The sequence below is a fragment of the Pithys albifrons genome, chromosome 13, assembly GCF_047495875.1.
Source record: "Pithys albifrons albifrons isolate INPA30051 chromosome 13, PitAlb_v1, whole genome shotgun sequence".
Taxonomy (NCBI): Eukaryota; Metazoa; Chordata; class Aves; order Passeriformes; family Thamnophilidae; genus Pithys; species Pithys albifrons.
The window spans coordinates 15,097,497-15,111,943 of NC_092470.1; the positions used below are offsets into that span (position 1 = coordinate 15,097,497).

General features: G+C 40.5%; 1 protein-coding gene across 1 annotated transcript in view; it reads right to left on the reverse strand.

Annotated features, from left to right (window-relative positions):
* LOC139677991 (A-kinase anchor protein 13-like) overlaps positions 1 to 14,447 on the reverse strand; it is a 100,419-nt gene that overhangs the window by 25,044 nt on the left and 60,928 nt on the right. The window contains exon 4 of the mRNA XM_071568500.1: positions 10,468 to 10,512. Within this exon, the coding sequence (XP_071424601.1) occupies positions 10,468 to 10,500 (33 nt within the window). The 5' untranslated portion in view covers positions 10,501 to 10,512. The remainder of the gene's footprint in view (positions 1 to 10,467; positions 10,513 to 14,447) is intronic.

Consider the following 14,447-nt stretch of genomic DNA (forward strand, 5'->3'; position numbering starts at 1 on the left):
AAAATAACCTACATCCAGCAAACTCTTTCAGGATGCTATTCCCAGGTTAACAGAAGCAGATGAACAGCTCAGCCTAAAGGGGTGGAATCTGAGGATGGGTCCTACCTTCAGAACACCCCTTCCCTCTCTTCCCTGGCATGGGGTGAGTTGTCAGTGCACCTCAATTCTGCAGCCTGAAGCATCCATCCCCTTTTTCAGATGAGGCATTTACCCTGCAAGCTCCCAGCACATGTATATAAAAGGAAGGGACCATGGGAAGATGTCAGAGGTATCTGTTACAGTGAGATAACAGCAGTCATTACAGACATCCTTAATTTCACCAGTACTGACGCAACTTCACCTGTATTGACTCATTTGGTGGGGGGGAGGAAGGAGGAATCACATCAAACATAGTTTATTCTGCAGAACTCCAGGCCCCAGAAACAAAGGTAGGGCTCTGAAATTTGCCTGAACATGAGCAGCTCTAGAAATCCCTCCTCGCCTGGAGATATCCCCTGTGATAAAGGCAGTGACCTGGGTCAGGACCGTGGAGAAAGATGGATGTTGTTCGGGTGGAGTGTTGCAATCTCCTGCAGATAAAACCTCCAGGGAGAGACTCCAGAAATAAATACAAGGGCAAGCTGCCAAGTTTGGGGCAGATTTGTGTCCTTTTTCATAGTCAATGACTTCAAACTCCTTGATTTTTAAGCATGAAGCAGAGAATTTTTCTTAAATTAAAAAAAACAACCAAAAACAAAGGAAGACAATGAGAATTAGTCTAATGTTTAAATAAAATAAATATATTTTTTTAAAAAAATCAATCTCCAGACCTAACCTTATTTCCTTTCTAAATTAGAAGCAGTGCTATTATTTCTGCCAGTGCAAGCTTTAGGGTCAATGGCATGGATACTGGGCCCCTCTGTGATGAGAAAGCCAGATTTTGCAAAGCAGACTCTTATTCTTTAGAAAATACAATCACAGACCATTATGTCTTCCCCACAGGCCACCAAAAGAGCAGAATGATGATACATATTTTTCTGCCACCACATAGCAAATCAAGGTGATACCTTCTATATTTCACTTACACTGCACTGAGCCAAGTGATCTCCTCTTCCAGTGCTAGCCACAAAGCCACAACTGAAACAATGACATATAGGCCAAATAACTTTCTTGTCTCTACCACTTTCATCCCCTAAAGGTGAGAAAGAATTTGGTCCAAAAATAAAATTAGCTGAGCATGTTGATGGATAAAATGTTGACATGGGGAAAAGTAGAGATGCAGAGTCAAAAGAGAGTCAATTTTCTATGGGTAAAAAAGAGTATGTGGAAAAACATGGACATTTATGATAAATAGCCCTGACCTGTGGTCTTCAGGCCCAAGCTGGCTTCCACAGATCATCCTGAGTGCGACCTGCACGCATGGACATCCCCATCTTGCCTGTCTGTAGAACCAACATCATTATGGCTGATTTATTAACACCATCTCAGCCACACCACATCCCAAGCCAGTCCAGAACTCTAATCCTGCAGCAGGGTTTATTTGCAAAGAGGTAAAAGGTTTAAGGAGAGCAAGGGGTGGATTTCCTGCTTTGAGCCAGTGCCAGCAACACAAACTCCTGCTGAAATGAGTACTCTTGAAGAAATCTGTTATTAGTAGCCCACATCCTTTGACAAAACATGTCTTTGTCAGTCTCCAAATCAATCATCTCAAAGATGAATCTTTATTGAGTGTCAAGATGCTATTATAAGTATTACACACATATTAGTCCATGCAGTTCAAAGGAAGTCTCTACAGACTGCCAACAGAAATCCATCAAAGTAACAGGATCTTGTTAGTGCTGAAAAGAGAGACATGATTTATCTTTATGGATAGATCTTCCTGACATACCACTTTGCTACACAGAATCAGGAAGGTTATTAGATTGGGCTGTTAATAGCTAATTTAGCTGTATCATTGCCTTAGCACGGGGGTCCACGTGCTCTGCAGCACTGAGGTACCCACACCTGCTCAGAGGATGCTCAGTGCATCTGCTTGGTGCTGGCCTCTGATACACACAGCCAGCCTTCCCAAAACCAAACAGCTAAGGCGTTTCTAATAATTTTTAGCATACAGAAAGACTTCATAAAATTTACACTAAAATTAGCAGCAAAATGCAAAAATCACAGCTATGGAGAAAAACAGAAAGGATGAGGAAAGTGGCATTCACACTTCTGTGATAAAATGCAAATGCCCAGGAAAGAAGTGTGATGGGAACTTCATGGTTTGGCTGAATTTGGCAGTATAGTGAAGAAAATATTGATTTAATTTTCATTTCTTTGGACAGTTTAGTCTTAGTCAGACTATCCACTTAAAGCACTGTGCACTTTCTGTCCTCAGTCACCAGGACCTGTAGCAGAATATTCCCTCCAGAAATTGTGGAAACTACCTCAATTCCTAGAAAACACACTCAAATTCATGTGAATGTCTTGCTCTGGCCTCATCCTAAAGCCTCTTCTGTTCTTCACTACACTTAGAGAACTGACCAGATCATTTTCTTACCGGCTACTTGAGTGACTGATAGTATTTCCTACTAATTATTCACCTGGCAATAACAATAAAACTGCAGTGCTTAGAAGCAATAGCTGGCAGTCTGAAAGCATGCAGTGACTAACAGAAATCCAGCTACTCTCTTGGCACCAGAGAGGTGGAGAGAGTCACAATTCTTGGAAAATAAAGTACATGTGATGACACATTATTAGAAAAAAACTCCTATCACTGCAATATTTTCACAAATAGCCTTGAGGTGTCTTAAAGGAAAAAAAAATCAGGTTTGAACACTAAGATCCAAAGGCAGAAGAGAGCTGAAGAATGGTGTTTTCCTGGTACTTCAGCCTCCTCTACAGTACAGTAAAACCTTCAAAGACAGAGCTCAGTGTGTTTCAGAGCACTCATTTTCCTGCCAGCTGCAAAATATCCCCAGCAGTCTTTAAATATTTCACAGCTACAGTACTTTGAGCTACTGTAATGACTAAGGCAGTTTTTAGACTGACATTTCTGCCATTAGAGAACAGAATCCATTATAACCATTATTTTCCTGAAGAAGTAACCCCCCTAACCACAACTACAGACCTACAAACAGATGAAACCTCTGCAGCTTTCAGAAGACACGCTTTGAAACAACGACACAAACACAAGCAGCCCTGAAAACGTGTCCTGCGACAGAATTGCCACTTGGTGGCACTGCACAGCACTGAGATACAATTATCCACATTTATTTTATTTTCCATTTAAGCACAATATGACATTGCATTACTGACCAAGGTGGAGGAAGAGCACTTGCAGAGACCACATGCAGGAAGCAATAAGAGACACTGCAGGTGAAGTTCAGGGGATTTTAGAGGTTATGTATAATTGTGCCTTCAAATCAACATCTTCATAACCACTGCTCTCACATCAGTATTGCTGTCAGAACTCTAGTCTAACAACATGACTATCAGCACTTTGTTAGAGGAAATACAGCAGGGACATGTATCCCGATGAATGAGATGGGAAATTTGCTTGATCATTTTTAAAGGTAACATAAGAATATTTATGAACTGTATATATAAATACATTTCACAAAGGAAGTGTAGTTGAAGAGTTTCTTCATCCTCTTAAGCCCAAATCCTGATCTCCACTGTTCATTCCTCCCAAGAGGAGAGGAGGTAGCACTGTTAGTGATGCTGGGGATGGGACACAATCCCCTGGTGTCTGTCCAGGCATCACGCAGCTCATCAGCTACCACAAGAAATAAAGAACCCCAAATGAAGAGCCAAAGACATATATATAATTTCACCCAATTTTAATATAACATAGTGTGACAAAATAAGGATGAAACAATCTAACAGCTCCCAAAAGCAGATCATTGTCTCTGCTTTCCCACCCCTACCAGCTGTACCAGCTCTGACATCTTTCTTCTGCAAATCATATTAAAGTTCACACATAATGCTGCAAAGTAATGCTGAGTTAAGGGCAGAATTTCAGACAAGTGCTCCAGACTTCAAGCCAGACCATTTATTGTTTACTACCACTTTCATACCCACAAAACAGGATCACAAAAGAAAAGTTTAAATAGATAATGATGGGTGGAGGGCTTTGAACCCCAAATAACCAGCACTTTTAGTCTCAAGACAATATGGAAGAAGGGTTGAGAAAAGGTCACTGCACTGCAATTTAAGCAAGAGTTTATCCTGCAGGAAGGAGACGCTGATGGTCTGGCAGTCTCACCCGACTTCTCTGGCCAAAGTTGCCTTTAGTAAATGCACAAAACTGTGTATGTCACAAACAACCCCATGCTAACATCACACAGATCTCACGGGCTAGCAAATATCTCACTGAAGAGGTCCAATCCAAGCAATCAGACTCATGATAACCAAACTGTGCACCCAAAGTCTGCATTTAGGTATGGGGGAACCCAGAAGCAGCAGGGAGTTTGCCAGGGGATGGTGCTGAGCTCAGGTGGCAGCTGCCAGACACTCATTTCCACAGAAGGGATGTCTTTCTGCATGATGTAAACCAGAGCAGGGGAAGCAGAGGATGAAAAGAATCCAAATCAAAGATCTGACTGACAAAAACTCAAAAGATGAGGTCAAGCACAGTTTAGTGAGGAAAGTATTTTGTATGGAGGATGAAAGCAGAGCCAGACAAGCTCAAATATGCTCCTCTCAAAAAATCTATTCAGGCATCCCAGCTGACTTTCTTAAAATCAATCAAGCAGCAGGTTCTTCCACATGCAACAAAAGCAAATATTTTATTTGTAAAAGGTGCTCAGAGGCCTTCACTCATTCATAAAGCAAAGACATTTTGAAGGTGGGGCAGAAAACTAGTTTATCATTAAGAAGAAAACAAGTACCCAACAAATAAAAGACTGGAGATTTATCAGATCTTCTCACCACAGAGCTGAACTAAACATCAAGGCTGGTTCTCCTCTTGCTTAAGGACCTCAAGAGAAAGTAAGACAGGGCTTCTGTATAGCAACCTTTGTGAGACATTCCCACATCAAAAGTATAGAAGGTATGTTCTATTTTTTCTGTTGGACTGACTTTACATATTTAGGCATCTCAATGGCCTCTGTTACCATCAATGCCACTAAGCGAACAAATTCAGCATTAGCAGAAAAGTAACTAAACCACACATGCCAACAACATGACAGTATCTTATTGCAGAATCGTAAATGTATTTCATTTTGTCCTTTTGTCCCCTTGGTAAAGATTTCTGAATGGCACTGATTGTCCAGTACCCAGTAATGCACAAGTGACACCTGAGATGGTTTCAGTCACAGTAAGCAGCCGATGTCAGGCACACACAGCTACAACACTCACTGCACTGAGGGACATGGAGAGCCACAGCACTTGGGACACACTGCTGCCCCAACACCCAGGCTCTCTGCATTGTGAATTTTTTCTTCATTCCTTTAATATTTATTCAAAAGTGGTTTTTTTTCCTTAAAATATGAACATCAGAGGGTATCACAATTGTTTTTCTGAAGAATACACAGTGCATTTCAGTAGGGCATCATTCGATATGAATATATAAGTGGGGGGAAAAATATTAGAAGCATTATTCTTTTTTTCCATTTTAGATTAAAGCAGGACACACCGGGAAATTTAGAGGAGTAGTTCATTCATTAACAGAAGAGAGGACCTACTGTACCCAAACCCCAGGTTACATTAAGAGAGGGTCAATGCATTCTTTCTGAGGCTTTTGAAGTTCATACCTCATTAAGTTGCATGACATTTTGCCTGGAAGTGGGAGCTCTCATCTCTATCAAAAAGTCTCCTTGAGAAACTCTGCAGGTTACACAGCTCCTAAGTGGCAGTTTAGACAAGAGACTCCATCCACAGACCTGATTAAAGACCAAAGTCAATGGCAGTATTTTTATCAATTAAGTGTTTGCCCTCTCATGCAATCACCAGTTATGACACATTTAGGTTTGTCACTCCAAATAACATGGGCACACCTTAGGCAAACCATGCAGAGGAGGAGTGCTGCGATTTAAAACAAGTTTGTTCCTTTTAATCTAAAAGGAAAAAGGAAAAACTTTGCAGCAATACATCACCCTTCTCCAGCTGCTAATCTTTTCCATTTCACACCCACTGATCATTATCACCATGAAAAGAACAGTCCTGTCTCAAAGGAAGATCTAAGGTTGTAGCCTTCGTTGTAATCAAGAGTAGATGAACTTAATGCTTCCTAACGCAACCCCTGCATGTCATCCAAGTCTTTTTCTAAAACATTAATTCCCAATACTGCTCTCAGGTTATTTTTCTACTACAAGACCCCAAGTCAACACTGATTCCAGAATGGCAGGAGATGTGACTGCATCAGAAAAATGATCAGTAACACTACAAAGACCCCACAGCCAGCAGAGGCTGAAATTAGAAGCCAGGCACATCACTTTTGAAGTACAATTTTCAAGACTATGCAGCTGAAAACTCAACCTTGATAATTCCTTCACATGCACGTCATATTTTTTAAAGTTTGGTTAGAAACCTTGACCCTCTTGAAATTAAGTCTCCTGCTGAATACTCTACTAGACTCACAATTCATGATAATGTTTCTAAAATGATAAACACCTTTGCAAAGCTCTCTCTCATTTTCTTTCACTTGTCTGGATGTTAGCAACAGTTAAGCCAAGTGACTAATGTTGTTGTTTCATCTATAAACAGGGAACTTAGTGAATCACAACAATAGAAAGGTCACTTACTAATAAATCTCCATTGTTTAGAGCATTTTTCATCCTTTTTTCCATACAACTTGATGATGTGTATATTCCAATAACACATTGACAAGAGTTAGGAAGTACCTTACAATATTGAAGTTGGAATTTTGACTTTTGAGGGTAGAAAGATAGAACTTTTATAAAAAAAAGATGATGATCAGCTAGATAATTGCAAGTACTTTAAAAAAAAACAAAACCAAAAAACTCTGAAACTCCTGACTTCACACTTCCCATCAACCGAAGACTCCTTCAACCCTTCTGTTCCACCCCAGCCCTGACAGCAAACAAATAGCTTGGTCCTTCATCTTTGAGACTCTGGGTTTCCTAAGCACAAAGTCCCAGACACATCAGAAACAAGGTTTGAAACACTATCCTTCATCCACTATGCTGTGAATTCCCATATCAACAGGACAGCACGGAAATAAAAGAGGGATGTGAGTAAAGCTAGTTTTAGATTTAATCCAGTATCTGTTCATCAAGAAAATGTTCCCTAATGCAGTCTGAGGGCAGGCAACCAAAGGACTGTCCAGCCACACCGACTTTTTTTGCAGCTGAAGAAATCAACGCATCTTAAGGATGTGGGTTTGAACATCTTTATTTCAAATTCACCCCACAATATTCAGCCACAGGCTCTGCAAAATCACCCTGCCTTTTCTAAAGGCAATGACGTGTTGACAGTGGTAGGATGGGAGAGCTGCTTGACCTACAGCCTGTGTGAGCACCGGTGGTGTTGCTTCCAGGCTATATTGAGGAACAGTCCCCTGCCCTATCTCTCCTGGCACGAGCCCCTCTGCCCCATGACTGCACTGCTGTGAGCAGCATCCAGTTCCAGGGACAGGGAGCTTGTTAAACGGCATTAGGGGAGGTAACAAACAGCTCTGGCTCACAGATAGGATGCTCCGGGGTTGGGACCTGGCCCCTGGGAGCAGCTGTTTGCAGAGAAAAGGCTGAGCTGCTGTCCCAGCCCAAACCTGCAGCAATACAATGCTGAGCTCCAATTCCTGGTAACCTCATTAACCACCAAACAGTCAGGCAATATTTAAATGAGACTACTTAATCACAAAAACATGACACTTGCTGTTATTACAGGATGTGTTTTCCACCTTATTTCTTAATCTTCACACTTAAAAAGGCAGTAGTCTTATCATAGTAGTAGGCTGTGACCTCCGGTGGTCACATGCTGGCAGAGACAGGACAGATGATTTTTACAGAAGAGGTAAATAAAAGTCCAAGCTGCCAAAGCATAGTACCAAGACAGATGCAGCAGGTGGGTTTCTTTCTATTCATGCACATTGATTTGAATAATACAAGAATCTCTACCCCCCCTATTAATGCATATGTGAAAGTACAATCTTTTCCATCACCCACAAAACTTTGGTCCGAAGTACACTGAACATCTCAGCTTCCCAAATCTCTGTTCTTAATTATAAATCATTAATTGGGCAACCCAGTAATTATCAGATGGGATAAAATATGCTCTAGCTCTCAAACAGGCTTGCAGCAACTGAACTGGAGACATCATTGTTTACTTTCTTCTCCTAAAAGGAGCTCAGTAATGCTGCTGCTGATAAAAAACAACTACCTAGTGGAGCTTTCAGAATGAAACTCATGCAAGATTTAATAAAATAATAAACAAAATTATGTAATCCTGAAGCTAAGGTAGTGGCTTAAAAGAGGAAGAGTATAAAGGATGTAGTGCAAAGGTGTCAAGCAAGAACAAAGAGTGAAGTGTGGGAGAAGCAAATTTTCCTGAAAGTAAACAAATACAAGGATATCCTCTGACATGTCAGTATTGCCTGTTATTTCCAGTTGCTTACAGAAATGAAATTCCTTATAGAGAAATTCATAGGATACTGTTCTCAGTTATGTGAAAACAGGCTGTAGGAGCCCATAAGTGGAAAACAGAGTTGCCATCACTTTGAAAAAGGAACCTGATGAAGTTTGTTATTCACTTACCAATGGCCAGGCCACAAAACTGTTGTGTCTACCTTCAGAAAAATAAAACCACCAGAAAGACAGATTTTTCTTTGTGTTCTGCTCATACCTAACAACCCTCAGATGAGCAGTCAATTAGCAACATGTGTAAAACAAAACCAATCTTAAAATGTACAAAGCATTTATACTGAGAGCAAACAGAATGACTAAATATTGACTTTTCAAATTTCCTTAAGCTACCAAAATCTGTTTGTTTTGAAAGGGAGCTGATTTGGGTATATACCTGGCCAGGAGAAGAGGAGGAAGAGAAAAAAGGGAGTCACTGCTGTATTAATAATGTTGCCACCAGTTTATTTGCATTGCAAAGAAACACTACACTGAGTGCCATATAGTCATCATTTGACACCAGGCTACATTTGACCTCAGCCCAGTTCTCACTATCACACAGTGATGAGGACTTCTAAGTATACCACTCCAGTATAACACATTAAATAAAACTCCACACAAAACAGTGGGAAAATAAACTCATTCAGTAGATAAGACCAAGAAAACAAAGCCTCCTGATTAGTTAAGTCATATGCTGTTCAAATGACATAAGGGTAATTTTATCCTGCATTCCACCATTCACGTGTTTCTACTGCAGCACCTCCATCATATATTTGCACATAAGTTTCATTCTCTTTTCAGGTGTCCTAAGTTTAAATTAAGTTTCTTCAAAGTCAAGTTGAATTCGACAGGCTTGAGATTTAACAAATTCAGGCAACATTTAGTTTCAAAATACAGAATATAGTATACTACGGGAAAGCCTTTCTCCCAAAGTCAGGTAGCGTTTTAATGTTGCTTCATGCACAAGATATAGCATAATAAGCAGAGAATGAATTCCAATACAGACTTCCAGTTGGTAATTAAAAATAGGCAAAATTTAAAGCTGCCATGGCATTAAAGACCAATATGATTAATTATTTACAACACACAACACTCTCCGAGATACAGGTCTATGACCAGTCCTGATCGGTTTTAGTTCCTTCCCTTTAAAAGCCACATTTGCAGGGAACTTTCCCTTCAAATTTTCCATCCTTGCACGCAGCTCTGCACTTGCTGGCGAGGTCTGTGGGCAGGACCATGAGCTCCAGCAGCTCACCCTGCCTGAGCATGGCAAGGCAATATGGAAAGCAAACAGTTACAGAGCTGGCTGGCAGCTTTGGCACAAATTTAACACACACATTTGTTCACCCCCACAAACCCAGGTTTAATTTGACAATCCCCATGTTCTGCAACAAAGCTGCTATTCAAGAGCGAGAGGAAGCTTGTTCCTTGTTAATGGAGTCATCGAGGTTATGAGCTTCCAGGAGGCTGACGTAAACCATACCCCGCTGCAGCCGAGCCCTGCGCTGCTTCCAGTTCCTCCCTGCCACGTTTAAAACTCCAACCAGAAAAATATTATCCCAGTGGGCAAGCACTGCACACTGGGATGCCCCGTTTTCCACACAGGCAATTTCTTCTTACCACCTCTCAACACATCAAGTCACACGAGCGCAGACATGAGCTCCAGGGGAGGAAAAAATAAAAGCAGGGGGATACCTGCACAGAGACAGCATTGTATGCCTCAAGAACCTATTTAAAACAGTCAGCTGGAAAGCCAGAGGAGCTCTGTGACTTACCTGGCCTTTACCACTGAGCATTTGCAACTGAACCAATATAAATAATCTCCTCAGGGAGCAAAGAGAAAATGAGCAGCACCTCCAAAAAGATGGTGGGAAGTATTTTGTGGCAATAGTAGGAAAGGGAAAAAAGTATTTTAATTAGTACTCACATATAACGGAGCTTGCTGTGGATTAAGTTTCATGACCTCAGAACACTGAAACAAAAAAGAAAAAGCAAGTTTAAGCTATTTTTCATAAATTTTTTGGTACTTTTTTACAAGCTGCTTTAGCACCCATACATTACTTCTTCCAATAATCACTTCTACACAGCAATTTTTTACTGCCTCTTTTTGGTTTAATAAGATTTTTTTTTTTAGTTTATCCTCACATTAAGCAAAGACAATTCTAAAATAATTGGTAGAGCAGTGCTCATCTGAGTCACCTTCACTGTTGGCACTGATGACATGCCCCAAGTGAAATTCACTTCCTCTTCATGTCCATCTCAGTTCATCTTTCCTCCTAGTAACCCTCAATTCATACCTGATTTTTATGACAAATTAAAATCTTTAACTGCTATCCTTCCAACAATTCCCCCACTTTCCCATCAAAAAAGCATTTGCAAACATTAGTAGTTCTCTCTGCTGCTCAAGAAACCCGACTATTACCTTCCTCAAGTTAATTTTGTGCCATTTTCACTCCTTTCACTAGATTACTTGTTCAAAAAACATTTTAAAAGTATTTAAAAAATAAACCATCAAAAATGTTCCTTGTAAAACTGAGGAAAGACTTCTAGAAAAGATTATGCTCACGATTCTGCACCAGCACTTTTCATAGGCAAAAACTACCATTACTCATCCTACAAGAGTCATTTTAGTCAAGAATCTTTCCTCTTTCAGGTCTGTCTCTGGAATTTCTCTGTAACATGGTGAAGTTTCCAGTACTGAGCTTTGAATCAGTTGAACCAGAATTTCTCTTGCATTAATTCCTCCATTGCAGCAGAAAATATTCACCCTAAACAAAACCTCTAAGTTTTCATTCAGTATGTGTATTAAGAGATCCAGGATCCTAAGATGAAGGAATGCAAAACAATTAAAAATGGAATTTCTGCTGTTACTCATGTCTCCAGTACTGGTAATGCTCTGCAAATACTTCAAACCCTTTTTAAAATAGATGAAATACCACTCTGCTTTTCACACAAAAAATGCAGGATCTTTTTCATGCTTTGTTCCTGTCCAAATCCCACGGTTTGCCTTTAGTGAGACAGAAATTAAACCACAGCCTAAGTTTTCTTAGCTGATTCCAGCTATCCTTGCTCCTTCACATGCTCTCCCAATTTTACAAAATGTTTTTGTACCAGTTCTTTTAAAATGACAGAATGACCTGCCAGACTTGTGCATCAAAACAGCTCCTCTGCAAAAGATCCCGTGAGGCAGTCAGTGGACAGACAAATATTTTGCAATAGTTTTAAATCTAGTCCAGTTCATACTTATTTTCAACCTTGAGATTCCCCTTCTTACAGCAAGAATACTTCAAAATGGTTATGACCAATAGTTTTCACTGTATTTTCAGCTCTTAAAAAGACTGGCTTACTCATGAAAATAGGGGATTAATAACACTAGCTGTCATTTGGGCAGGTGAGCTCCAAGGACAGCTCTGAAAGCAATCCTCACTGGTGCCTTGTAACACACTCCTGAATTCCAGTCCTACTGAGGGCACAAAAAGAAAAGGAAAAAAGAAGAAACAAACCAAAAAAATGGACAAACCCTGCCAATCTCGCTCATGACCTACTTGTGCCTCTCTCCTGTTGTGAACCTGGTTGTCCTTAACAGGGGCATAAAAACATTGCTCATTTATTATTTTAAATAATAAAGTGAGATGGCATGCTCTGAGCTTTGCCATCCAACAGAAGTGCAGACAGTTTTGTTCTGCTCCATCACCTTCCTGGCAGATGCTTGAGAACAGCCGAGCAGAGAAATGAGAGAGGAGAAAGAGATGCACAGATCAGGATGGGGCGGCATTAGAAACTCCCACTGGGTCGCCTCTTTCTGCGGTCGAGGTCATTTTGGCTGTGATGAAAGTACCACAAGTCAGAGTCCAAAAGCAGCACATACTCAGTGTGCAAGGAAGGGAGAATATTGACACTTCTTATGTAGGAAAAAAGGGGAGTCCTGTGAGTTCAAACTCATGACCAGTTTATGTTGGGGTTTTTTTGCAAGAGATGTGCACAACAGCAGCAGTGAAATAAGGTGACACTGCTGAACACTTGGTCTTGTCAGAAAATCTTGGAAATGCTTCCTGAAGGAAGATTTTTCTCCCCATTTTTATCTTACCAGTTGGCCCTTACATCAGTAACTTAAAATGATCTCTTGGTTCATAATGCACGTCATTCCAATTTTTCTAAGGACGCAAACTCAGTTTGCAAGGAGACAGGCAGGTTTGGAAGATATTTTATTTTATCTTGTTAGGAAGTGCTTTGCCAAAAACATAGGAGAAAAACTGAGTGACAGATAAGCCTGAATGACTACCCTCTGTCAGCAAATAACTAAATTTAGTTTTCTAGACAGACAAGTGAACTTCTCCAACCAGTGGGAAGGCAGGGTGCAGCCTCTGGAAAACTTCTAAAAACTTTAATCCAGTAACAAAAGGGGAAACAGAAGGCAGATCATACTGGTCATAACCAAATCAAGATTCATAAGGACTCTAATATAGTCAATTGACTACTTCAAGTGTAAAAATGAGGAGGAAAAAAACAGTATAAAAGAGGTTAAACTATGCTTTCTCCCAGTATTTGAGGAGCATATCCTTCAAGCCAATGCCTTCTAGGAGCCCCAGAAAGCAATTCCTATCTTTTGGGGCAGGAAGAACTCGCTCTATCAGATACTGTAAACTGCAGTGAGAATACCTGGCCCTTCTTGGGGGATCAGGATCATGAACTACCTTGAAAGCCAAACTATCAAGAACAGGCAAATATAAATCCCATCTCTCTTGCCCACCTCCCACTCAGCACATCCTCATGGGCATCCTCATGGCAGCCAGTAGACACTGCTCCAGTAGCAGTTGCCTGTACTTAAAACATTGATATTATTTCTTGCAAATAGCTGAATCTTTTTAATTTCAATATCTGGGAGATTTATCACATGCTCCATATACATCCAGACAATTACACTGCATTATTTCTACAATTATACTGTTTTCCACCTCAGGATAACACAGCAAAATCCTTTCCATTTGCAAATTTGAAAGTAGGACATGATATGAAAATCTAGGTTCAAGCTCTTCAAAGCAACAATGATTTTAGACATTACAAAAATCTGCAGAGGTCAGTAAAATAGAAAGCTACTGAAGCCTTCTCAAATGGATGGGTAACTTTCTGCTCTGTTAAGCATTAGAGAATTGTGAGTTGTGTTAAAGTCTCTTCTAGTGAACTTCAGTGTTATTTTGCACAAAATTTCATGGATGAGGACAAAGGACTGTTCTTCATTTCTCTGGGTATAGTAACTCTGAGGGGAAAGAAAAGGAAAAAACCATTTACTTGCTCATCCAGGATTAGGGCTTCATTGGTTACATGCTGTAAAAATGCAAACAAAGTATCTGCCCTGAAGAGTTTACAAACAAGCAATGGCAGTAGGAAAAGATAGAAACACCTTATGCCAAAGCAAAAAATCCTCTCCATGCACTACTCCCAGCTACCATTTAATTTAACCATAATTAGGTGCTGTTTCTTCTAAGCATTGCAGGCAAAGAAGGTATTTTGAGGGCAAATATGAGCAGGAGGTCAGTGGCCCTCCAGAACAACACATCCCACACCCACACACAAGCTGCAGCGCTGAAGGACTTTGCACACTGTGTAGACAGGAATGCCAAAATGGCTTTTCCATTTTCCCATCACACGCTGTTCAGACTTGCATCTTTTGGCACTGGGCTTGCATCAAACGCAGGTCTCACTGCGCAGCTTCTGTGGGCTACCCAGTGTCCACTCCTGGCTGCTGGGCTCCAAGAACCACACACACTTCTTACAGCATACAGATGGAAGAAAGAAAACATTGTGCTACTCTCAAGAGTTGTCCATTAACAATTTTTTATATTTTTATCAAAAGGAAGAGTTGCAGGATTGGCAGAAACAAGAACAACCAATATCACCTCCAACAAC